The sequence below is a fragment of the Podarcis tiliguerta genome (assembly GCF_965153285.1).
Source record: "Podarcis tiliguerta genome assembly, chromosome: 1".
NCBI classification, from domain to species: Eukaryota; Metazoa; Chordata; class Lepidosauria; order Squamata; family Lacertidae; genus Podarcis; species Podarcis tiliguerta.
In genome coordinates this window covers 117,326,470-117,352,274 of record NC_139534.1, presented here as the reverse complement: position 1 = coordinate 117,352,274, position 25,805 = coordinate 117,326,470, and the positions used below count along the sequence as shown (strand labels likewise).

Here is a 25,805-nt window from a genome sequence, read left to right as displayed (position 1 = left end):
CAACTCCTCGTTTGCTTGTTGCTCATTGAATCCCAATGAAGTTGAAGAGATGGATAAAGTTGGGCTGGGGGCAGAAATAAACGACCACCTTCCCCCTCTATGTTTACTCAGAAGCAAGTTTCATTGCATTCAGGGGTGTCTTACTCTCAGGTACGTTTGCACTGAATTGCAGCCTCGGGGACATTTTGGGGCTGCATGCAGACATACCTTGAAATTTAGCCTGGCTAGAAAAACCACCATGGAAGCTATTATATAGTCGTCATAGTGCAGATACAAAGATGAAGAGCTAGGGCTGCTTCCATCCATTTTGACGGGCCTTGTGCGGGGAGAAACCTTGCAGTGCTGTTCTGCATCCAGTTACGCCTGCCTGGGACTTTGCTGGGACCGAAGCACATGGAACATGGGCGCATGAGAAGTGCGCAGAGATGTCCGCATATATCTTCATAACAAGATGAGGGGAAGCCAGTGTTCGCACAGAGCGGGCATTACTGATAAATGTGCCATGCTCCCAGAGGCTGTTATAGTGACACCTTCCTCCTTCCCTGCTTATTTACTTTCATAAAATGTCCTCATGCAGTCCCTAAGCAATCCCTTTCCACCCTCGGCTATCAGCCTCGGAGGCGGTTGTGTATTCACAGTAAGTTGCCTCTCGACATCAGTTAGATATTCTCCCTGTTCCACCATTCCTTGGAATAAAAAAAAGAAGCAAACTGCCAACTAAGTCTTTATACAGGGGGTTCTTAAACGGTAGGAATCCCCTCTCCTTGTTCTTCCCAAGGGATATATATTAACAATGTCTAATGTGCTTTTTTTTTTTTTTTTTGCAAATACTGTAAATGAAAGAAGCAAACACTTCATGCAATGTACTCATGTACCAGGGAGGGAGACAGAGGAGGTGGGTAGCAACCGTGGTAGCGACATTATAAGAATATAATCATTTTCTAGCAAAAGCGACATAGCGGTTCGCTGTATGGCATTCGTCGTACCTGCCTTAGTCATTTTATTTTATTTTATACGTTTGCGAGACCTTTGTCTCGGTGCAAATAATAAATTTCCTTTTATGAAGGAGCTAATGATGCTTGTGTGCTGCTTGTTGGGGGCAGTGTGTGCTTGCCGTGATGCAGGAGGAATGAATGGGGAGTGATTGTATACAGAAAGTTCCTCCACTTTGTGTGTGTGTGTGTGTTTTACGAGCCTGGAATGAACCCACAAAATCCGCTGGGTGTTGGAACACCCTGGCTTCTGTGAATCTTGAAAAATGGCTCAGAGTTTGGGTGTGAGCCGTGCAAGGTGATTTACAATCCCCTTGTTGAGAAAGGAACTTGACTCAGGTTCCACCCGGGTTTCAATCCACAGCAGAAATCAAATGCATTGATTTCCCCCCTCATTTGGGCAGTTTTGTTTTGTTTTCTTCATACATTGCTAAGAATCTATAATTCAGGCAGCCTGTTCTAGTATAGCCAAAAGTATAGAAATTCCCTGTGCAGACTTCTCCACTCCTCGTTGAAGTATCTATTTCCTCCCCCCTCTCCTTTTTCTATTTCAGTTTTAACTAAAACAAATCTATTCACGCAGGAACAAAGGGAGCTTTTGTATCACATCATCTCAATCCCTGATTTATCTGTGAAGATTTACCGCTTTCGTGGTCTATACAAGAACCTATGCATTTTAGCCTCCCAATTGCAATAAATCTTTTTTCTTCCTCCCCTTTCTGCACCTCGAGCCACTAGTTTATTTAGCAAAACGTACATCACCTTTTGTTCCATTAACATTGCATGCATGTAGCCTTTGATTTAAATAAGTGCAGAGGCATGTCTTGGGGTAGAAATTTAGGGAAGCGGGATCGGGGGGGGGGGGTTGTCATGCTGGACATTCCAGAGGCTGGAAGTGACCACTGCCCCATGCCACTTTTAAGTGGCCTTTGCGAAATCACCGGACTTCAGTTCTGCTGCAAGGTTTTTGGTTTCTGCTGGAATATGCTGGGCATATTATTTTTTACCTCCTTTCACTTCGTCCCCTACTCCCCCCGCCTTATAACCACTATGGTTCCCCCCTCCTGTTATTCAGAGCTTTTTGCCCTACATTCCTACATTTCATCTACATTGGTGGGGTTAAACTTTGTTTTCTAAGATAACAGACTAGTTCCGTGAAAGGTGTCTGGCTTGCAGGTTTGCAGAGGAGTGCTGAAACTCAACAGCCGCCCGTGCCATTTGCAGACGTTTCAATGGGGGAACTCCAAGCTCCTCTGCTTTCCATAGTGAGCAGAATCTGGCAACACCTGAAGGCTGGCCAGTCATCTTTACAAAACAATATCAGATCATCGTGTTGGTGGTGTGTACCGAGAGCAGACTCCCTTTTCCTTGGGGCCACGTGCAAATCTAGGAGCGGTTGTCACTTTTCGTGACACAGCTTCAGTGGCAAGCTTAAAGAACGGGAAAAGCCACGGAGGCTGAATTGCCTTTTCCCTTCTCGGGGGCGGCACTGTTTTTTTTATTGTCAAATAGTGCATTTGAGGCTCTTGGGTATCAGATTTCTGCCAGTTGCGTGTGTCGTTAATGCAAGATAGAACGCTGAAGTAAAACCAAATATGCATGTTCTATGTATTCATTATATCCTTACTGCCTTTCAAATCGGGACATAAAAGTTTCCAGCCGACAAAAGAATGGGTAGCCCACAGATACCTCCGGACGTGGCTGTTTCTGTCCGTGATTAGGCAATTGGCTCTTTTATAAGGTTGCTGTGGGCCATTATTTGCAGGCTGATAGGACTTTGTGGAGCTGCCAGGACACCTGCTTCATTCTGTCCATGACCAGCAGAAAGGGCCACAGCTCCACGGTAGAACCCCTGTTTTTGCGCACAGAAGACCCCACATTTAATCCTCGGCATCTGCAGGTACGGTTGGCAGTGTCCCCTGTCTGAAACCCTGGAAAACCACTGCCAGTCCGTGTAGAAAATACTGATTTAGATGGACCAGTGGTCTCAAGGTATAAGGCATCTTCCTCTGCGATTAATAGTCTTGGCCAACCATTTCACTACATTGGAATTGAGTTACTGTTTCTCATGTGTGTCAGTGGCATCACCTTTCTTTTGGGTTTATTATTTTTTGTGTGGAAATCAATGCAAAACAACAACAACACACCTTGGCTCCTTAATAAATAATAATAATGATAATAATAATAATTTATTGAATTTATATACTGCCCGGAGTGTCCAGGGCTGTGTTATTGGTGAAATGTAGACATGAAATCTCTATCATAATTAAATTTTCGGTTTGAAAAGGATTTCCAGGCTAAATATTGGTACAGGTGGGATGGTTGGGCAGGCAAAGGTTTTGACCAACTGTGTTCTTTTAAGCTGCGGCATCTTTAAAACGGTCGCTGAGTGATCCAAGTTATCTTCTCACTTGCAGACTGCATGCGTGTGTACACGCGTGAAGTAAGTGCTGATGGACACACAGCACCATCTAAAAAAGATGGTTTTATGGGTAGCATCTTAAAGGCAAATGTGCTTCCTCCAGTGGGCAGCTGGGTAAGGCTTCCGAATGTTCTTCACACAACCAATATTCAGAATTCTCCCAGCTGCTGCGCCCAGATCTTGGGAGTGCTGGAAGATCCTCACGGGGGGCAGAAGCGGGGAGACTCTTTGAAGTTAGGATTTCCCTGTAGAGGGGTGCAGCTGGCAAGTGCTGCATGATTCATCAGTTCATCATTACAAAACGCAGTCAGATCTGGTTAATCTGCAGTCTGCTCATCTGGGTTTGTGAAGAGATTTACATGGTAACCAACCTTACAGTACCCATGGCAATTGTAGCACCCGCTAGCACCTCTGCAGATAAATAGCAGCAGCGGCAGCAGCAGCAACAACATTATTTCCATAGGCTCCTGGGCTTGAACATCTTTCTGGTGTCGTGCAGAACCTGCATGTAGGCAAGAACCTTGGGAGGCAGCGAGACATTGGCCCCTGATACAATCCACTATTCTTTCCCCTCCTTAAAAAAAAACCAAATAATCATCTTTGCTGGCTTACGCTCTGGATTGATAAGATTAGAAAAGGGGAGAGAGCGTACAGCCATCTCTTCCACCCCCCTCCTTTCATTTACATTTCTGCCACATGAATACAATTTGGATATTTTGAAATGACGCATGACCTCAAAAGGGACCACTTCACATATTGCATTTTAAAAAGATAATAAGAATGTGATGTGCATTCTGCAAGGTATGCTCTCGTTGAGGAGCTGGGATTAGCTTACAGCTTCCTCTTGACTGTAGGGTTGGGTGGCAACAACAATATGTGAATCGGTTCTCAGGAGCTCGATTTGATGTCCACAGCAGTTGAAATCCATGTGATTTTTCATGTAGCGCTGAGGGTTTCTTTGCTCATGCCCAAAGCAAAGCATTAAATCAGCTTTGCCCAGCCAGATAGATGTTGCTGGACTCACCATCTCTGACCATTGGCCGCACTAGCTGAGACTGATGTGTGCTAGACCTAGGCCTTGAGGACAGTTTTGGAGAACGGCCCTTGGAAGATGCATTCAGGCAGAGCGAGCTCAGATGTTTGATTCCTTCTTTGGGGCTGAAATCAGCTGCCTCAAACCCTCCCTTCTTGTTTGAAGGAGAATCTGGAGTTATTCTTCTCCCTCCATCCCTTTCCAAAATAGATGACGGAGAGAGCAAAGTTTTCCAAACCCCTGTAACCTTTGAAATTCAGGAACATGGCTGAGGAGAAGCTAGGCTTAAATCTGAAACAGTTGGGGCCTTATGTTATTATGGCCCCTGAGCATAATGTAGAGTTCGGCTTGGACCTATACTGGCTTTGGGTACGAACTATTAATTTCTGCTCTTGCGCCAACCCCATGAATGTGAATCCCAGTGTCTTGGGAGCTGTATCTTGTGGATCATGCCCCCTAAGATGTCCACAGTGGATGTGTTAACATCACTAAGCGAGGGCAGCATTTTTGAAGGAAAGAAAAGAGCATTGTTCAGACCTAATTACGAAACAGAGGTTCTCCTCACCTTTGGCCATGGATAGGTGATCAGGTTTTTGGATATTTTTATATTTTTTATGGCAGGTTATTTAGCAATGGAGGAGAGCTCTAGCCTACCAGGCTCTGTTTACTCTGGGGCAATCCCGTCAAAGTTAATAGACCTGCTCTAGAGTAAGCAGGCTATTGGTTGCGGTTAACAGATAATGCATATCACAATCTAGCTGATAAGCTTGACCTTCTTAAATGAGTTACTTTAATTCCGATTGTAATTTAAATAACTTCAAAAAAATAACTACACTTTTCTTGATTCCTTTGAAATTGATGATGATCATTCAGGAGGGCTTTGGTTTGGGGGGGGGGGTTAGTTCAGGGAGTGTAAAGCTGATTTCCTAAAATGTTAAGACTGCCAAAGAATGAAAAGGATACCAGATTATTATTATTATTTAAAAAAAAAGCTATTGCAGACTGCTTTGATGGTGGGGGCAGAGGGAGAGGAGAAGATTTCTCATGAATGGGCACATGCGGACTTAACTAATTACGGTCAAATGCTACTGAGACCATCGTAATGCAAGATGCCAAGTTGGGCAGATAAACCGTAGGAAATGGCAAGCTTAATAACTTTCGATTCCCGGACCATCTTGCAAAACGGGAGAACTGTGCGAGGTTTTATTTTATTTTATTATTATAATAATCCTTCTGTGGGTGCTTAAACGATTAGTTAGAGAAATGAAAAGGGGGGAAAGTGAACAATTCAAGTTGCTGACAACTGAAGGAGATTTTGGAATTTCTACATTGACAGAGTCATGGGAAGCTTAGCAAATCTTGCAGTTTTCCTGCTCTCTTCTTTTCCTGGAGCGGGGAAAAAAAATCTCCTTTATCAAAAAGATAATAAATGATCCTCTCTCTCCCCCCCCCCCCGCACTTTAAAACAACAACAGCGACACCAGCCTAATGTGCGTAGCCCGAATACTCTAATTCCAAGAGCCTATCTTAACTTCGAAGCAGAGCAGGATGGCTATAGTAAATGCCAAAAGGTGTTTTTGGATCCTGTGCTACAGCTCCTGTTTCTTTACATACCTTGGCTCTGTTCAGCTGTGCTGCTTACTTTGCCTCTTCCAGTTCTTTTACCTTTATCTCTCCTTTTGTGCGTGCGTGTTTTAATATTTTGACACTCTGCTCCCACCTAATAGGAATTCTTTTCTAGAAACGGTGCATATGTTGTCTAAAGGAGTCTTTTCACAGCACTCGTATTCCCCCCCCCCCTCACCTCCGTTTCTTTCTTTCCCTTTTGGCTCTAAAATTATGTATATGTAATTGGTAATTAAAGGTGCAAGCTCTCTTCAATATAAACAGTATTGCTCAATGTTAGATCATTAAAGGGAACAGAAGCACTAAATAATTACCTTTTGCATTGTGACAAACCGTTCGCACAGAAATCCACTCACTTCCCCCTCAGCACCAGGGTTATGATTACATTTTCACGATGGCAAAGAGTCTTTTCATAAAATAAATTGGTAAATTAATTACGTTGCATTGTCTACCGGCTGCTTTTAAAGTAAACTTAGAGGAAGGGGTTGGGGGGGGAGGCTGAAAGTAATTAATGGGTTTCACACACCATGCATTATGCCTAGAGTTGAGTTACCTAGTGGATTAATTTGGCTACAAGTAAGTGGAGGAAACTCAAAAGCTTTTGCCCGTGAATCTTCCCTTCCTTAGGCTGCTTCTTGTTCATACACCTCCGTCGACTGTAAGGGGTGGCAGCGTAGGCCTAATTTGAAGTGCTGCGAAAATAATAAGCACCAGGTTGTGATATGCTTCTCTTTCTTACATAATGCATGTGCTTAGTGGGCAGTGATGCAGTTTATGATACGTATGATTCATGTACCAATTAGCAATCTTTTTCAGAAAGGGAAGTTAAGGTTTCTTTCGACCTCCAAATAACCATTTCTCTGGCTGAACCTGTGAAATTAGCCTCCGGGTTAGATAAAGCAGTCTTCTCTCATTATTATTACTACTACTGCTGCTGCTCTTATTATTTTAAATATATATAAAAAAAGATACAGCAGCTTTAAGAAAAAAAAAATAATAATCAGGAAATATTTGGGCAAAGTTCCCATTCAGTTCAGGGATTGCAGTTCAGAATTACGACAAAATGTTTTGCATTGTCCTGCTGCTTTTAGATCTCCAGGAAATTCGGAAGCAAATCACCAATGCCAGTATTTCCATGCGTTCGTCCCCCCCCCCCCCCCCCGCAGAGCTTTACTATTCCCATCTCCAGATAAAACTTCAGTGGCTCATCTCTTTTATTTACATGCTGTTAGTTCTCTGCGTATTGATCGGGCCAAATGATAAAATTTTTGTTCAAAGCAAAAACCCCGCCAGCCAATGGGAATTGTGCCTGATTGAAGACCATGTTTCGTGTGGTTTTTCAATTAGGCTGCAATGGAAATATATGTATATATATATATATATATATAAATAAAAATAAAAAGTTCGTTGGGCGGCAGCCTGTGAATTAGCAGCTTTGAATGCGTTAGTTTTTCATGCAAACTTAGTTCATCCCAAACTCCTGATTATTCAAATTCATGGAGAGATGTCAACCAGCACCATTTCAGTATGTAAAGGAGCATTTTCTTTTTATATGATCTGATGGTCTAGAAAAAGGTTGCGCTTCCTCCAGACAACTTTCCTAAATGTGGATCTACGGAATCTTTAGGCAAAGCAAAGTATGGTATGAATGTGAATCTGGAAATCAATTGCTCTCCCTCAAATGCCTCGCAGTTTGCAGCATCTTGAAGAAATTTTTGTGATATTTAAGAGGCTTTGCTTAGCAGCCGGTTTCACTGAAATTGAACTTACTTCCAAACATACATGATTACGCTTCACCTGTAAGTTGACCAAATTCATTTGGACTGAAGTGCATGTTTGTATGTTTTTGAATTACAATATTTTTCTGTGCATTATTATTATTATTATTATTAATTTCCCCTCCGGCTGCTTTAAAAGTTGCTGCTCAGTGCAGCTGCCCTTTCAAGTTCACATTCTGCAGCCATCAGGGTTGCATGCAAATCCAGCGACGTAACATAAATAAAATGGAGACTTGAGGTTGCCAGGACCTGATATTAAAATTCCATAAAACCAGCAAGTATTTGGGGGAGAGAAGATGGAAGAAGAGAGGATGGCGTGTGGTAGAATTGCTATCCGATGGGAGAAAGTTTGGTTAGAGCAGACGTACGACTTTTTTAGTGCTTCAATACCTGAAAAAGATGTACTTGAAAAGCAGCAATAGGAAGGTATTCATAGTGCTGGATATTTTCCATAGGAAATTAAGCCAAATTCATTCTGGCATCTGCTATAATCTGGAATCTGAATGCCTGGTGTCTGTATGCCTGTGGTGGAAAGACTGACCTCCAAGAACCCAGTAATTCACGAAGAACCTCAGGCCCTCCTGTTTGTACATGGGAACAACCATGTAACCTAAAGCATTTTAAAAAATAAAATAATAAGCATATTATACAGCGATGTGTGCACAGCATTGGCCTTTAGGGGTGGGCAAGCTGAGTGCTGAAGGTGTTGCTCAGCTGAGCTCGGTGTTTGAATGCACCGTCTGCAGTGAGCAAGGATACAATTGTGGAGAGGTATTCCTGGCAACTTCTCATGGGCGCTGCTGTGAGAATATGTGCCAGGCTGCTAGGTTTTGTAGTCCTGCATGAAGCCACACAGCTTGACAGCTCTGCAAAATTAACCCCTGAGGAAACACACTCAAAGTCTCCTTTGCCTATTTAATCCTAGGATTGGCCCTCAGTTCTGGCTCCTTAGTTCTGTCAACCAGGACATTAAAAGCATTTCTGGTGTACCTCTACCAACAGAAGGTCCACATCACCCTGGGCCAAGTGTGGGCAGAGGAGGAACGGCGTTGTGGCCTGATGGTCCCACTTGCTCCAGGTTGAACACATGGGGAAGGGAGAATAGGAAGCACGTCCTTGGCTTGGCTTGGGTGCAAGACATGTTGCTTCTTATAAGGCCAACCGCCACTTTGGCTCAGCTGCCGACAACAAGAAGCGATTTTGGTGCTCCTTCGGGCGGTAGCCCCAGTGGTTCAGCCAGGCTTGCGTTGGGTTGGTGGGGTTTGTGTGCTGAAAGCCTCTTCCTGCTCAAAGCCAGCCCAGGAAGCCCCCCTTCTGCATGTTGGTAGGTTGCCCATACTGGCAAACGACTTGTTTCCTGAGCTGGTTTTGCCCTTGTAGGGGAGTCTTGCCTCAGGCAATGTTTCCGATATTTTCCTGGCCACCGTGATGCAAAGACACTGTCCCTGGGTTTGCCTCTTCACCATTGAGAAAGGGAGCCATTCTTGAGGCTTCAACTTTCTTGGCCATTCTGGAAACTGAGCACACAAAGGCCCAAACTTTTTTTTATGTAAGGTTTTCTGTTTGTCCGATAGCTTTGTCGTTCTCTTTAGGCCGCAAACGAAATGAGTCTTGTACAGTAACGTTGAGATGAGCACACACAGTAAATTTTTCCTCACGAAAATCTTTTTTTTTTTTTTTTAAACTACAATATAATCTTTAAAGAAAGCAATGGATGTGTTCTTGTGTCATCACCAAAGTTCTCGTTCCAAAAAGAAGGAAAGAGTGCTGAGGTTTGACCTCACAGATCGCAGTTTCTCCTGAACGTAATATGTTGATCTATACATTATTGCCATGTCCCCTATTTCTGAAATAAACATTCTGGCAGGGAGGGTGGAGTGGAACCATCGTGTGGTGACCATTTTGACACCCACATTCTCTACCTATCCTTCCGTGTGCTCTAGAAGTGTTTTTTATCTTGTTGAACTGTTGCGTGCTTTAACACCAAAAGCTTTCCTCCCATGATATTTATTTTATTTCTGGGCTACTTTTCAGGTGAAGTGGTTTACGTAGAAATATTGGAAGAATAGAGATTAAGTAAAACCATGTATTAAAACTGCGGAGACAAGCGACACGGCTATGTGTGTGTGTGGTGGGGACTCTTTGAAAAGCAGAATTCTCCTCCCCTCAGGGAAAGATGGTCTCTGAGTAGCCTTGTGGTGATGGTTGGGACAAGGAGAAGCCACCTCAGCTGAGTCGCTGGAGGGCGAAGAGTTGGCAACTCATTCAAGCAGTTCTTCTGTTTTCTCTTTCCCCTTCTTCCCTCAGCGCAAGATGCTCCAACTCCTGTGGTGTTTGTTAGGAGAGAGGGAGGCCGCCTCAGGTGGAAGCTCTGCAGCTCAGCCGCAGAACATTTGCCCTGCATGCAGAGCAAATTCAGGTTCAATCCCTGGCATCTCCTCATAGCATTGGGAGAGACAACCGTCTGAAATCCTCGAGAGCCTCTTCTGGTGCATGTAGACAATATTGCGCCAGGTGGACCCAGTGGTCCAGCTTGCTTTGAACACTAGTAGTTTTCCAGCCTAACTCTATGGTCCTCAACATGGTGCCCATGGGCATTTTGGTGTCCTTTGTTGCTGCCCAACAAGGCTCCCCTACTTCTTTCTGCAAAGCGTGTTCTCCTTCATGGAGAGCATGTGTTGCGGTGGGGTCTAGCAAGTCATCGCTCTGTTGCTGGGTGGGTAAGATTAGATGACCACGTTTGCAATTGCGCTCCTCTATGTTGTTGGGGAGATTTTAATGTTGCTATTCCTGATTGACAGCCTATTAGCTTTATATTCCCTGCGCGCAGCGTTGAGCTTCCTCTTTTCGCTCCCCTGCTGCTTTCTGCAAATTTTAATTTTTTTAATTTATTTTGGGCTTTTTTTGTTGTTGCTTTTTTTTTGGGGGGGGGAGATTCCTTTAATTTTTTTGGGTGTGTGTGTGATTGCTTTTTTATTGCCTGTGTTTGTTTTGTTATAGGAGGAGGTTTATTTTTAGGGTGTTCCGAGCACTGCCAGTTTTTCTTTTGCAAAATAGGTATTTTGTGGAGCCCACAGCAGTTTGTTAGGTTTCCAAATGTGCCCCTGGAACCCAAAAGGCGTTTCTGCTGAGTCCTGTGACTGTACAATATTTGTAAGACCAACCCTACAAAGTCTGGGTTGGGGTGGAAGGAACAAGAAGATATCCTAAACTGTATAGCATAAAGTAATAGGATGGCACTCAGGCTTATTCACAAAGGCCTATTTAAGAAAAAAGCCCTTGAAGCAATTCTTGCAAAATGTTACCTTGATTGTTAGTTAATACATTTTTTTCAAGTGTGTGTGTGTGTGTGTGTGAGAGAGAGAGAGAGAGAGAGAGAGCAACAACCCTATCAGGTAGGTCAGTTATTGTTTCCATTTTGCAGAAGAAGACACTGAGGCTGACTTGGATAGGGCTGCTTAATTAGTCCATAGAAACAGTTGACACTATCCCTTGGATCAAATCAGTTAATGGCTCCGAAGGCAATCATAACAGGCTGTTATTGTTCTTAGCACAATGCTGATGGGTATTCTTTGAAGATACATTCAGGAAAGCCACATCAGACCTGCCTGTTATTTTGCTCTGCAGACAGACTCGGTTGCAAAACACATTTAAATCATTTGAGGAGAGACAAGCAGGGTGGGGAATATAAATATATATAAATGGCCTCGGTCCTGTATACTTGAAGGAGTGTCTCTTCCCCCATCGTTCAGCCCGGACACTGAGATCCAGCGCTGAGGGCCTTTTGGTGGTTCCCTCACTGGAAGAAGTGAGGTTACAGGGAACCAGGGAGAGGGCCTTTTCAGTAGTGGCGCCTGCCCTGTGGAACGCCGTCCCATCAGATGTCAAGGAAATAAGCAACTACCTTGCTTTTAAAAGACATCTGAAAGCAGCCCTGTTGGAAGTTTTTAATGTTTAATGCTGTATTGTATTTTTAATATTCTATTGGGAGCTGCCCAGAGTGGCTGGGGATACCCAGATGGGTGGGGTATAGATTTATTATTATTATTATTATTATTATTATTATTATTATTATATTTAAAAAGGTAACCTCTGGGTTTTAAGACAACCCTGTTCTAAGTCAGGCTATAAGAATGTATAAACAAAATTGCCCTCAGTTCTTTTTTCTCCCTTTTCCGCTGACCCTCACTTTCTCTTTTCTTTTTCTTTTTTGCTTACCCACTTAAAGCAGAGGCTGACCATGTGGAAACCGCCATTGCCCACGAGGATGAGACCCTAGCGATAGGAGATCCGGTTGGGCTCGGCCTTGCGACGGGTGGAGCAGACCCCGACCTATTAACTTGTGGACAGTGTCAGATGAACTTCCCCCTGGGAGACATCTTGGTTTTTATAGAGCACAAGAGGAAGCAGTGCAATGGCATTGGTGGTTCCTGCTACGAGAAGAACCTGGATAAGAGCAGCCCTCCCCCATCATCACGCTCCGAGCTCAGGAAAGTGTCAGAGCCGGTGGAAATCGGGATCCAAGTCACGCCCGACGAAGAAGACCGTCTTCTCACGCCTAAAGGAATTTGCCCCAAGCTGGAGAACGTTGCAGGTACAGCATGTTTTGTTGTTTTTATACATTAAGTCATGTATGGTCTTCCACCACTGTCCTAACAACCATCCTCTCCTTTTCCAGAGAGAGAGAGAGAGACTTGTGGAAAGTCCCGGTAATTCTTAAGGCTTCTGTAGTAGCCAGGGGTGGGGTGGGGATCAAACGTCTGCCCCATGCTTTCGAGAACCCATTTCTTTTCAGGCTTCTATGGAACCTGATCTAAATAAGATTTCGTTCCATGGGCAGTAGAGGGCCCTTTGCCAATCTGATTTTTGTGAGGGATGGCTACTAGCATAGGCCATGATGGGCATCAAGGTGGCAGGGTTCTGAGCCCTCATTTGGCAACTGTGATACTCAATGCTTTTTCTCTCTCTAGAAAACTCACCACGATTTTGTTAGAGTAAGTGCCGCACTTTTTAACAACAGGAAAAGAGGTACTGCATACCATTGAGTACCCCCTGGAAAAAAGCACTGGTGCTACATGGGTAAGGGGTTAGGAAAGGCCGGCTACCTCTCCCCTACTCCCATCCGCGACAGGTATCGGCCTGCCCCATAGTTCACAACTGGAAGACAATCTGCTTGGCGATAATGCTGAAAGCCTCACTTAGAAAACTTGGCTTTGGAAAGGTCTCACCTGGACAAAACGCAACGCCAGAGTTTCAGAGACGTTAATAAATGCAGATTTCTTCTTTGAGCTGTAAAGCACGTAGCTTCCAGATGAAGGTAGCACCTCCATTAACTAGAAAACAGGAGAAAAATGGTTGAGGTAGGCTTTCTGGATGGTTAAACACCCTTAGAGATAAATATCAACCCACTTTCCCAAGGCAGCCTGATGTCTGGACTAGGTAAAGAAAATGTCTTGGCTAGCTTTTCTGCTAAGCTCATCTTGACCACAAATGTAGATTCACCCTCTTTGTCTACGCAGGACAGCAAGTCAGAAGGGGTGGGGGGCTTTGATGGGGTGGGGGGCTTTTCTCTCTAGGGGGCATCCTATTGGTGGGCAAAGCAATGGATGCACCTCTTGACGTTTGCACAGCAGGCTACATACCCAAAAGCAAGACTTTTCCACACCCTCTGCGTTCTTCAGACAAGAGGCGTTATCATTGCTCAGAGGCACATCCCAGCTAGGCAAAAGCATTTGAGGAGGTTGGGAAGCAGGACACCAGTGTGGTACATGACTGGGGTGTGTGTGTGTTTGTGTGTGTGCATTCTGAGGGCTGGAAAGTGAACATAGGAAGGTCACTTTTTAAAAAAACCTTTTGATTTAATATTTGTATGTTGCTTTCCCAAAAACGTTGAGCTCGAAGCAGATTGCAAGAATAAGCAAACAACATTTCCACCAGTTTTAACTGTATATCCCCAATCGCAACAGCATATGAGCACAAAGCGAAAGCAAAACCAATCCACAAACAACTGATGCTGGTAAATACAGGCTCATAATAATTCAAAAATAACATTTGCCCCCTGGGGGCTTGAGTTTCCTGACCCCTGCCCATACACAGTGATGTGAGGGGGTGAGGAAGGGCAGTTGCCTTTGGTGGGAGGAAGACGTGAACCTGAGCAACAGAAATGTGTAGACCTCAAATAAGAAATGGCTTCCTTTGTTCTCCCCGCCACCCCGCAGTGAAACCTGTTTGTTGTAGTTCCTGTAGGTTCTTACCACCCTTGCAACTCTACTATTGCCAGGTGTCCGCCACAGTTAAATTGGTTTAAAACTGGATTAGGTGTGCGCTTATAGACAGGACAATACAAAACTAAACAGGTGCGCTTGTAAGCTGGATGTGTTAAGGTGCTTGTGCGTAGGCAGAACTGATCTCATTGGTTTTGGAAGCCCTTGAACAGGCCTCTGCCATTTCTGATATTTAAGTGCCCCATATGTTCCTAAATCTGGAGCAAAGAAACGAAAGAGAGAGAGAGAAAACCACAGCACCTTTATAAATGCTTCACCCCAGAAATGAGTTTCTGCGAAGTACAGGGTGGAAAAAACAGCGTGAGGTGGTCTGAGGCCAGAAGATGACAAGTATGGTGTATTTTCATTTCTAAAGTGCCTGGACGTTGCGGTGAAATTAGTTGTGTAGGTCAAAGCTGCCCTGAGGCTGTCTTTACCATGTGCAGCCAACACTTCTTCCGCAGATTGCCACTGGTCTTCTTAAAGGGTTATTACAGAAAGGAGGACTGTGTCATCCACCTGGATGAGCACCTTAAAGAAATTGCCTTGAACTGCGCACAATGCAGGATAACTTTTTTTCTTTTTCTTTAGCACTGGGCGGCCATAGAAAACTCTCCTGGTCTCAAGCCAAACTGAAATTAGTCCAAACTTAACTGTGACAGCTCTGTAGCTGAAATGAATTGAATATAGCTCTGGAATAGAGAATCTGATGTCAGGGTTTTGGGGTTTGTTTGTGTTTTGGTTGTTGGTATTTTTAGAAATGAGTGGGGCTGACGCCTCAGCCTCAGAATTTGGATTTCTTACAGCTTTGAGATTTTATGGCAAGGAAAAAAGAAGCTTGGTTCTTGGTATCTCCAGGGCTGGGGGAACCATAGTCTGGGCTGTGCATCCTAAAGCCAAGTCGTAAGATGTAGGGACACAGAAGCTGCCATATTAGATTTGGATTACTGGCCAGCAGCAGATCTGCAGGGGACATCCTGGGAGATAGCAAAACATATCTAAGCTTAGAATGATATGTGGGATAACTTTTTACATGTGTGTAATATTAATCTTGCAGTGGTTGAAATGACTGGGTACATCCCTGCCGTCGCCCTTAGACTTCAAGCCCTTGTACATTGCAGATCAGCTGTTGCATCCGCTTACAGGTTTCTGCAGCTGATTTGAAGAGTGCAGAACTAGCACCCAAATTTCTCTTAAGGTGCTTCCCTTTGCTAAATGGTGAGTTGCGTTCCAGATCCAGATTGCGTCCCAGCCTTTCAGAAAAGCAGGTGCCTGTTTGAATGCTTGGCGGAGTCTTGGAAAGTAGAGGTCATTCCTGCATTGCAGGGGGGTTGGACTAAATGGCCCTTGAAGGTCCCTTCCAACTCTATGCTTCTGTGATTCTAGGCGGAGTTGCGTATGGTTAGAGACGTATACTACAGTGCTGTGCAGAGCAGTTTGTCCCTTCCCATGATTATCAGAAGCCAAATAAACTATACACTGGAAAAAATATAGGCAAAAGACATTACACTCATTAAGTTAGCACACATTTCAAAATACCTAGCGTAGATTTTTTTTTGGGGGGGGGGCGGGTCTCGGTTATAGGACCCAGCCAAGCCATGACATCACTGATTGTAGCTGTCGCATGGTAACATGTCATGCGCCTTGGCTGGGATGCCGAATAGTTCCACAAACTTGCAAGAGCTATGTGATACTGAATGGGATGAAGTCACTCATCCTTTCTCAAATTTGCCCTGTAAGTTTGTCTGTCAGAAAAAAAAATGTCACACGTACTTATTCTGGGCCAAAGCATATGTAGATGTGGTGTTAAATGGATTTTTGCATTTATTCTTATTTTTAAAATGGCAAGTAGCAGCTGCTGTCTCTCTGTGTGTCATTATTAGAACTGCAGCAGTTTAAACTTTTCCTTCCCTATTGCTGTCCTGAAGAAAATCTCTCCTTCTTAACACGAATAGTAATTGCTAAAAATGCAATTAATCATCATGATTAATATACCAACTGAAATGTCATTAGATGTTAAAAAAAAAATGAACCCCAGAAATTTAAGAATGGGGGGGGGATAATTGATCAAGGAGCATGGGAAATTTGTATAAAATTGGAATTATTTTGGTGTTAATTGGAATCTGTATAATTGGCAAAACTGTGGTAATATTGGGTAAATATTGGAAAAATTATATCATTTATTTTGTTAAAAATGAAGAAAACCTCTCATTTGAGGCTGTTACTTGGTGACTGGGGGAGTGCTTTTGCCTCAGTGCAAATAGCAGCTTTGAAGGAGTGATCTTCGTTAGGGCAGGGCTGGGGAGGAAAGTGTTAAGCACCTCCACCCTATCTGCTGCGGTATCGATAATAACCACACACACCCTAAGATGCACGTTGCATGCAGTTGTGCTTGTCCGTTGTACACGCTGCTGCAACCAGGAAAGAGAGCCTGCAATAAGACTGCACAGCTAGAGAATCAGGAGCGACTCTGCCTGACACCTTAATGATGTCTCTGAGATGCAAAGTGTTGCTTTCTCCCAGAGAAAGGAATAGCATTCCTGGTGTCGGATGCTGCAGTTGGGAGCCAAAAACCTCCTTGCTCCTGTGCACGCATAACCCACTAACTGGTGAAGCTTTTCCAAACATACAAACCTTCTCTCCAATTCAAACCTCCCATCGGAAGACGTTTTGCCAGCCACGTTGCCAGCAGGTGCTGTGGAACTTGGTTTTGCCCACCTTCGATTTCCACACAGGTTTTGGGGTTGTGCTAACTTAGGTTTGTTTCTAGCACACTTTTGCTTTTGCCGTGGCAATTGTGGAGGGTTAGGACCCCCCTCCCCTAAAAAAAAGGGAAAAAAGAGAGAGAGAGCAGGCAAAAGGAATAATAATGATAATAAGCAAGCACACACAAGAAAGGGAAGAGCTGGAGCTCTTTAATCTTTCTCCCATGCTAAACCAAAGATCAAATGGAAATAAGCCGGATATTTCGAATCTGCAAATAAAATAAAAGAAGTGGTTCGTTTGACTCCCCAGCCCCATTTCCTTGACACTGGATAAAAACTCCCCCGGTAAATAATGGCAGAAATAAGTCATTCTCAAATTAGGGATTGAACTCTGAGATAAAGAGGTCTGCAGTGTCCTATTTTAGTGTTGGGTTCTTTGCTCACCTTCTACTCCCTCCTTTTGCTCCTTTTACTTCCTTTCTTTTTTTTAATAGCAGAGGATAGTTTTCAATAGTAGGATAAAAGCTTCATATTACAGCCATGGAGGGTAGCCATGGAAAAAAAAAGCCCTTACAGAAGTCATTCACTGAAAAGGCTTTAGTGGGATATACCAAGCCCCTTATTTATTTTTCAATAGAACGGCTTTCTGCATTAGCCAAGAAAATCAGAATCTGTATTTAACATTAAAGGTATTTCCCAGTGAGAGGCTGTAGAGCATTGTTGTTAGATTTGTTTAAAAAAGAGACTAAATACGATTTCATAAAAGGGAAACTTAATCTCTAAGGCAGCTTTCTCTCGCCCCCCCCCTCTTTTTTTTTTTTGGTAATAATGCAACAGCCTACAATATTTTCACTTTCTATGCGACGAAAGATATTCTTAGCTTTTTCTGTGCTGCGACAGGAAGAATGAAAATTTCTTTATTCCACCAAGAAATATGTAAAATAATCCTTTAGAAGAGCGGGGAAGATATGTTTGTTCAAAGCATTTAAAATGTTATTTTAATCAAAGGCACAAAACAGCCGACATGCTATGTCAGCTAAAAGGAGACTATTACATTTGAACTGCAAACTGCGCTCATCTTTTTTCTTTTATTTCCTTCCCCCCTACCCCAGCCCAACCTCTTTCCCCCTCCCTTCCCCAGCACTTTGAAACAAATTTAGAATAAAAAAAAAAATTGAATAAAAAAAGGAGAAGAGAAATAAAGATTAAAGAATAAAGTGTGTGTTGAGGGGGGAACTTCAGTGGCTCAAATGTGTAAAAGTAATTTAATATGGCGGAAGCATTAATTATTTTAGCTTAATTGAATTCTGAGGACTGCAGCCGTTGCATTTTTGTTAGACAAGCTCTGTTTATTATTTCTTTGTGTGTAGATTAACAGTAAAGGAAACAGAGATAACTTTCACTTATTTATTGTAAAATAAATGTGTCAATTCATGTGTAGAGCAAGCTGTTCAAAGATAATGGAGTCTTTATGTTTGAAGAGTGGGGAAACAGAAATGGGAGGGGAGGGGGGCGAGAAAAGAAAAATAGAGATCTATGAAATGCACAGTTGCCCTCACAGAGCTACTTACAAAGCTACTTTTCTCAAACTCATGTCATGTTCCTTGATCTCTTTTTACTTAGAACGATTTGTGGATGTTGCTGCATCTGCCTCTATAATATAGTTCCTCTGGCCGTGTGGAGCCAAGAAATGTCAAGCACTGAGTCAGGCTAATTTTTGCCTGACTCCTTTTTCACGGAGTCTACAGGCTGGACCTGCGAAAGGACGAAGGAAGGGGGGAGTAGGAACAGCTTGACCCTCAAAGGCAGACTAGAAAGTGCTAGGAGCTCGGATATCTAAGCTAGACACCAAATGACTCCTTAAACCAGGGTTACCAGTCGCCAGAACCGTATGCCTCGTTGCCGTTTTTGATCTAGACGGCTCAAAAGCCGTATTATTTTTTTCTTGCATTTAGGACACTTCGTTCTGATTGTGCAGGTAAAATATAACGGATTGAATTCTACAGGATGCGTTGCCAGTGTGTGAAAACGGTCAAGATCCAAGGATCCTCAGGCATGTGCCTCTAGATGGTGGAGTCATTAGGCGCCATGCTGGCTCCTGCACCTCTTCGCTTGGTTGCAAGCGGCCGGTAGCCAGCTGCAAAAAACACCTGGTGAATTTCGAGCGCTGACACTAGGCGGCATCGAGTTCCAGTGGCATCGAGAGGCAGTGTGCAAGGTTGGGTGTTCCTGCGTGTTTCTGGCCTAGCTTGCATCCCTTAAAATGGAGGGCGTCCCAGAATCCTCGGTGGCGTGTAGGAATGTTCTCTGATGTGTAGTTTGCTTGTGAAGGATGTCTCTGCTGGCAGGCCTAGAATGGCGGAAAGTTGAACCATAAGCTGATGCTTGTAGTCTGAAAGATGAGGAAAACGGTGTTTCTGGGATGAGGAAGTTAAATTTCCATCACTTAGTAACGTATTGAAGTTGGCACTGCATCCTTATCTTGTGGCTTTCTAAGTAGGGCGTAGGGCTATTTCACAGTGCTACCTATTAGTGGTGACATACTTTGCTGTGGTGGTTGGTCAAGAGTGTGGAAATCTACATGGCTTCAGGCTATGTCACTCTGTTGAATACATGCCTCTTGCTTTCCACCCACTTGTGATTCTGAGGCAAAGCCTTTATTTCCTTGTTAGTCCTGAATGCTGCTAGTGAACTCAGCTACTAAGTCTGAACCTCAGCTGGCTTGAGCAACTTTGGGGTTTGCAGAAGTACAAAAAAAAAAAGGAGAAAAATCCTAAAAGGAATAGTAGTAGTAGTAATAATAATAATAATAATAATATATTTATACCCCACCCATCCGGCTGGGTTTCCCCAGCCACTCTGGGCGGCTTCCAATTGAACATTAAAAACACAATACAGCATTAAACATTAAAAAAACTTCCCTAAACAGGGAAGCCTTTAGATGTCTTCTAAAAGTCAGATAGTTGTTTATTTCCTTGACATCTGATGGGAGGGCACCACCACTGAGAAGGCCCACTGCCTGGTTCCCTGTAACCTCACTTCTTGCAGGGAGGGAACTGCCAGAAGGCCCTCGGAGCTGGACATCAGTGTCCAGGCTGAACGATGGGGGTGGAGACGCTTCTTCAGGTATACAGGAAGGGGTGAAGGAACTGTGAAACAGCTGGACTGAGCATATTCTGTGGGTACCAAATGCTTGCTGGAGAGTGTGTGCGGAATGGAGTGCCCTGGAAGTCGTCCCTACAGGCTGGATCCTTGAAAAGGAGAACTTTGCAACATTTTGTTGCGGGCTTGATTTATTAGTAGCAAACATACTAGTAAATGTATGCAAGTTCTAGAGTTGAAACACTGATTCATATTTTCTGATTTACAAAATGTGAGCATCTTTCAGTCCAGAATTTCAAACACAGCCTTCGCAACAGCATGGACATATGTGTTATGGGCAAGGTCTTTCTATTAAATCAGCTGAACCTAGCTGTGCAAATCCCTCTTCGCTGTCCCTCAGATAAGTCAAATGTCTATAATAAAATGCAGTCTGGTCAGTAAATTGGAGAGGTGTTACCAGTATTATGTGTGGGTCCCCCCCCCAATTTTGGGTTTTAACTGTATATTCACTTATGGGTGCAAAAGAATGGACACACACACTCTGCCCAATTTGCAGTGGGAATTCCAACCACACTTTGTAACTCACCTTCTTGCTGTCCAGACTTAAGTCCCACAATTATTATTTCTTGCTCTCCATGCCCTATTTCTGCTGACTTCATATTTTTTATCTTGTGCTATTCCATCTCCCTTTGAATTTCTGTGTTGTCTTCTATGTTTATTTTGAGATTCCCACTCTCATTCTTTACAACAAAGAACATTACATAACAATAACCTTATTGCATAAGACCAAAGGTCCATCTCGGCTCAGTGCAGCTGTTGTGGCTGATAGACTTATCCATGGCTTGTCTAATTCCTTTTTAAATTGCCACCACATCACTCACTGTATCTTTGCCCTGTTCCCCATTTTAGTTTTCCTAAAATGAGCATGCTCCTCTGCAACTGGCTCTACTCATTCCTTCCTTTAGGCACATCCCAGCTGTAGTTGTAAAATTGAATCAACAGTAATTCCAACTCCCTGGTACCCCTGGGAACTGCGAATTCTGTGGAGGGGGGGCCTTGGGATCTCCAACGGAAAGTTGTCAGCACCCTTGCCAAGCTACGGTTCTCAGGAATCTTTAGGAGCATCCATGTCCTATTTGTATGTGTCTTAAATGTTTGTAGCCTTGACTCCCATCAACTTTGACCAGCATGGCTAATGGTAAGGGTTGATGAGAGCTGTAGCCCAGCAACATTTGGAGGACCACAGATTCCCCAACCTTAACTTTGTCTTCTGCTATATTGCTGCTCATGCCTGATGCAGCCATCCTCTCTCTTCCTTCCTCCCCGTTATCCTTTCCCTTTGGAATCCTTTCTCAAAATCCACATCTCCTGACCGGCTTTCCTTACAGCCTCATTTAAGGCCTAGCTTACTGCGGCCATGTGGTGTAATTTAAAGCAGTGTCTTGTTACATGAGTTTCACCACCCTGTTGCAAATATTGGGAAAGAAAGGTTTACAGTGACAGGCCAAAAAAATTCCCAGCCTGCATAGTGAGTTTCATTGCTGCAGAATAAAAAAAAACACACAACAAGATCAGGAGTGGGGAACCTGTGGCCCTCCAGGTGTTGTTGGACTACAACTCCCATGATTCCTCATGCTGGCTGAGACTGATGGGAGTTGAAGTTCAACAACATCTGGAGGGCCACAGGTTCCCCATCACTGAGTTAGGTGTAGCAGCTGGAAAAGGTTTCCATGTGATGTCGGTAGTATGTCAGCCCGCTGTAGGGTGGTGGATAAGAAATTTCTGGATGAAATGTATTTCTTTGGCAGCAAACCACTGGTTTTTTTACCTCAGCTCCTTCTCTGTAACAAAGCAATGCTGGACTGCCCTATAGGGCTGTTTTACTGAGAAAAATGTATATGAAACACTTTCTAAAATTCTGTATACCCACTATGTACTTTTATTCTGGGCAATCTGTCATTCATAACCCATCCTTTCCCTAGTTACTGAACCAGTTCTTACCAATCTTCCTCCCCAGACAGAATAGTAGCATGGCATAGAGGGATTCCCCCCCCCCCCTTGTTTGTTATCAGTGTTTTAACTTTGGGGATGCAGCGAAATTGTTTTGTTACTTTTTCCCCTAGTTTCATATCTTATTTTGCTTTTTTTTATTAAGAAAAAGATAATTATTTGTTGTAATCTACCTAGAGAACTTCAGGATGTGTGGCGATGCATGAATGCTATAAATAAACAAATACTATTTCAGACTTCAAGTGGGCAACAGTATAATTCCATGCTTCCTAGTATAAAATAACTCATTGTACATATGTTCAGGAAAAGGATTCTAGTTCAACCTTCTTCCTCACATGTGAGCGCAGGGAATTTTTAATATGAGGGAGCATTTTAAAAAATGCCTCCCCACATTTGAAATGGTGCTGATCAGCAAAAGTTGCATCATGTGATTGCCCTGACCATGCATTTTGTGTCATGTATATGTGTTCAGTACAGCTCCTGTACAACTATTAACCAGCAACGGTAGCAGAGCAGTGCTCCTAGACTTTCAAACGTTGCTCAAACTAGTAGTGTGAATTCATTAGGCAGCTGTGTTAATTGCTGCAAAGGTTGCAGAAGATATTACATGAAGCCCACTTCCGTCGTCGTCTTCTTCTTCTTCTTCTTCTTCTTCTTCTTCTTCTTCTTCTTCTTTATTCAGCCCACCGAAGCAGCATACTGGACTTCACGTGTACTAGAACTTGATATACATGGTGGGAGAATAAAGGGAGATTGGCCGGGCTGAGGGGGAAGTGCGAGCGTGACTCGCTGTCAAATGGAGGATTAAACTGCAACCCCTGCTCTATGAGTGCTCGTTTTGGCCTTTTAAATGGTAAAACTGCCAGTGAGAGGAACGAAATAACTCGCATGTGCTGGGAGCTAGAGATAAACACTGCTGCAGGTTGCTGTGAAAAGAAGCCATTTGATATATTTAGAATTGTTATTTTTCCTCCAAATTAAGATTAGTTAAAATCCATGTGTGTTGCGTGAGTGATTGTTAACTCAATGGCATGGATTATCCTTTCCTCACATCATGACAGCTAATTATTATTGCTGTCTACCCAGAGACATTCACTTACACTGTGTACCATTATGGATCCGGGCACCCCATATTAACGTTTAGGAGTCAGACAAGCCACGGTGGCATCTTAAGTGGGAGAGGAGAAGGAGGCAGGGAAGGCGTTCTGCTACTTGGCAATGAAAAGAGCCCTTGTCTGAGGACCTGTTATGCCAGGCAGGTTTGGAGCAGGTGGTCAAAGAAGAAGCGCCGAGCTGGCAGCCAGAGTTGGAAATCGGTCAGTGTTGACAGGTTTCTCCATTTGTCTGGGGGCTGAGCTATTGACAAGAGTCGGACAAAAGTCGGGAGTTGTCCTGGAACCAAGGGACGGAGTCAGGCATTCAAGCCCAAGGAGCACACCAAGATAAACGGGAACTAGGAAGACCATCGTTGCTTGAGCAAAATTCCAGGAAGTCCTTTATAGCTCTTCCCATTTAAAAGGGCCCAATCAATGGTCAGACTGGGTGGGCAGGGCCACGCCAGAGCCTAGATTACTTTGCTTTCCTCAAACATGTTATGATGCTGACCTAATGTTATGATGCATTACTTCAGGACTCCTTATAACAGGCTTCCTCAACCTCGGCCCTCCAGATGTTTTTGGCCTACAACTCCCATGATCCCTAGCTAGCAGGACCAGTGGTCAGGGATGATGGGAATTGTAGTCTGAAAACATCTGGAGGGCTGAGGTTGAGGAAGCCTGCCTTATAACAACCCTGTAAGGCAGGGAAAGGGAACCCCTGGCTCTCTAGATGTTGTTGCACTCCGGTCCCAGCCAGCATGGCCAGTGGTCAGGGATGATGGGGGTTGTAGTCCATTATCACCCAATGTGCAATTGGCTTCCCATCCCTGCCGCAAAGCATGCCAGTATTATTATTTATTATGGCTATTATTTATTATCATCCCTGTATTGTAGTTGTGAGTGTGAATGTTGAAGGAGGGGGGTCTGAGGCTAAAAAATAATGGCTTGCTTCAAGTCTTATAACAAATAAATTGTTCTGGAAAGATTTGAACAGAGCTCTACCTGCTTCATAATGCGGTCTCCTAGCCCCTGTGAACATTAGCTTTCACACACACACATACACACCCCTACCACCTAAATGGACAAATAGGTGTAAACAGAAATGAAGCAATAACCCTCCTTTGCCACAAAACAAGTTTTTGGATTGGTATCTGAACACAGTGCCACGTTAATGGCCCTTTCATTTAAAAGATCCCTCCTATTTAAAAGTTTAGGTCTCTTTGCTGGTTGTATGTTCATAGCACAATACTATACTAGTTATGTGTTCATAGTAGAAAAGTATACTAGCCGCAGGTGGATGAAAGGTGCATGTGTGTAACGACTGACTTGATTATCTCTTCAGCCTGTAGTTAAAAAGAAAAAAGAAAAAAAGTGATTGCTAACAGATCTTATCCTCCACACCTCCTAGCAAGGAGAATCAAACCACCAGGGGTATCTCCTGTTCAAATCTCATTGATAGCAGGGAAACAGTTGGGAACAGCCATAGCTTAATGGGAGAGTATCTGCCAAGTTAAACCTCCAGCATCTCCAAGCAGGACTGGTAGAGAGCCCATTTTGAAATCCTAGAGAGTCTAGAGACAGTACTGAGATAGATGGACCAATCATCTGAATTGATATAAGGCAGCTTCCTGTGTTCCTATATGGTCTCTGGCCAGCTCTTTGTGGACAATGAAAATTTATATTATAATTGGTGCATCCTGGAACATATGTCTTATAGTGTATTAGACAGAACAAACATGCTTTTAGTCATTGCTGTCTTATCTGGCGTAGGTGAAGAAAAAGATGTCATGCAAAAAAAAAAAAAAAAAAGCATCGGGCTTTATTTTGTCTTACAGAATAAATGGTTGTGGAAAATGTACGTGGCCATTAATTAATTCCTCCCTTGTGCAGTATGCAGCAGGCTTAACTAACTACTTTGTTATAAACAATTAAGGTGACCAGTGTATTAAGGATGCACGCAGAGTGTGTCAGTTGTAGTTTATTTATTTATTGACTACATTTATATTTCACCTTTCCTCAAAGGAGCTCAAGGAAATGTGCACATGGTTTTCTCCCTGCCCCGCCATTTTTATCTTCATAATAACTCTGTGAGGTAAGTTAGGCTGAGAGATATTGACTGGCCCAAGGTCGCCCAGTGAACTTCAGGGCTGAGTGGGGGTCTGAGCCTATGTCTTCCTGGTCCTAGTCCAGCACTCTTGATCACACTCCAGTTTATGTAGTCCTTATCTTCCGCATTTGTATCCTTGTCTCGTGGCACCATTGTCACCTAATTCTGCAGACACCACCTGAACTTAGGTGGTATCATTACAGTTGTCGCCTTTTGACATGCAGACAGTCCTTCTAGGAATGGGAACACCTAAACACTTCTTCTTCTTTTAAACTTTTGTTGTTGTTGCAAACCAGAATATTTATAAAGAATAAAACAACAAAAAATTAGAATTTTGCTGTAAACCATGTCCCGTCCAGAACCATGTGATGTGAGTTGCATGAACAACAAAGCTTGTTTGTGCTGTCAGCAATAAAAATGGGGAGGGGGAAAGACAAACATAAGAGCGTTTATCAACGTTACACAGCAAAGTTAATGTCAATAAGTCGTTCTAGAAAGAGTAATGTGTAAGAAGCGGTCTGGGTTCTCCCGGATTCAAATTAATAAAAGTCAGAAAGTGCATCCAGTCATCTGCAAATGTATCTCAGTTGGTTTTTCCTTTAGATAATTTACTTTGCTTCGTCACTTCCATCAGCCAGCACTGATTGCCACTCCCTGTCATACTGGGAAC

General features: G+C 43.4%; 1 protein-coding gene across 12 annotated transcripts in view; it reads left to right on the top strand.

Annotated features, from left to right (window-relative positions):
- The window catches only part of BCL11B (BCL11 transcription factor B), a 161,972-nt gene that overhangs the window by 8,980 nt on the left and 127,187 nt on the right, over positions 1 to 25,805 (top strand). For 7 of the 12 annotated variants that reach the window (XM_083435145.1, XM_083435152.1, XM_083435144.1 and 4 more), the window contains exon 2: positions 12,080 to 12,445. In XM_083435145.1, the coding sequence (XP_083291271.1) occupies positions 12,080 to 12,445 (366 nt within the window). Of the gene's footprint in view, positions 1 to 9,606; positions 9,624 to 11,232; positions 11,251 to 12,079; positions 12,446 to 25,805 lie in introns of those variants that run through there. The other 5 variants (XM_083435146.1, XM_083435142.1, XM_083435147.1 and 2 more) reach the window with 3 other exon arrangements.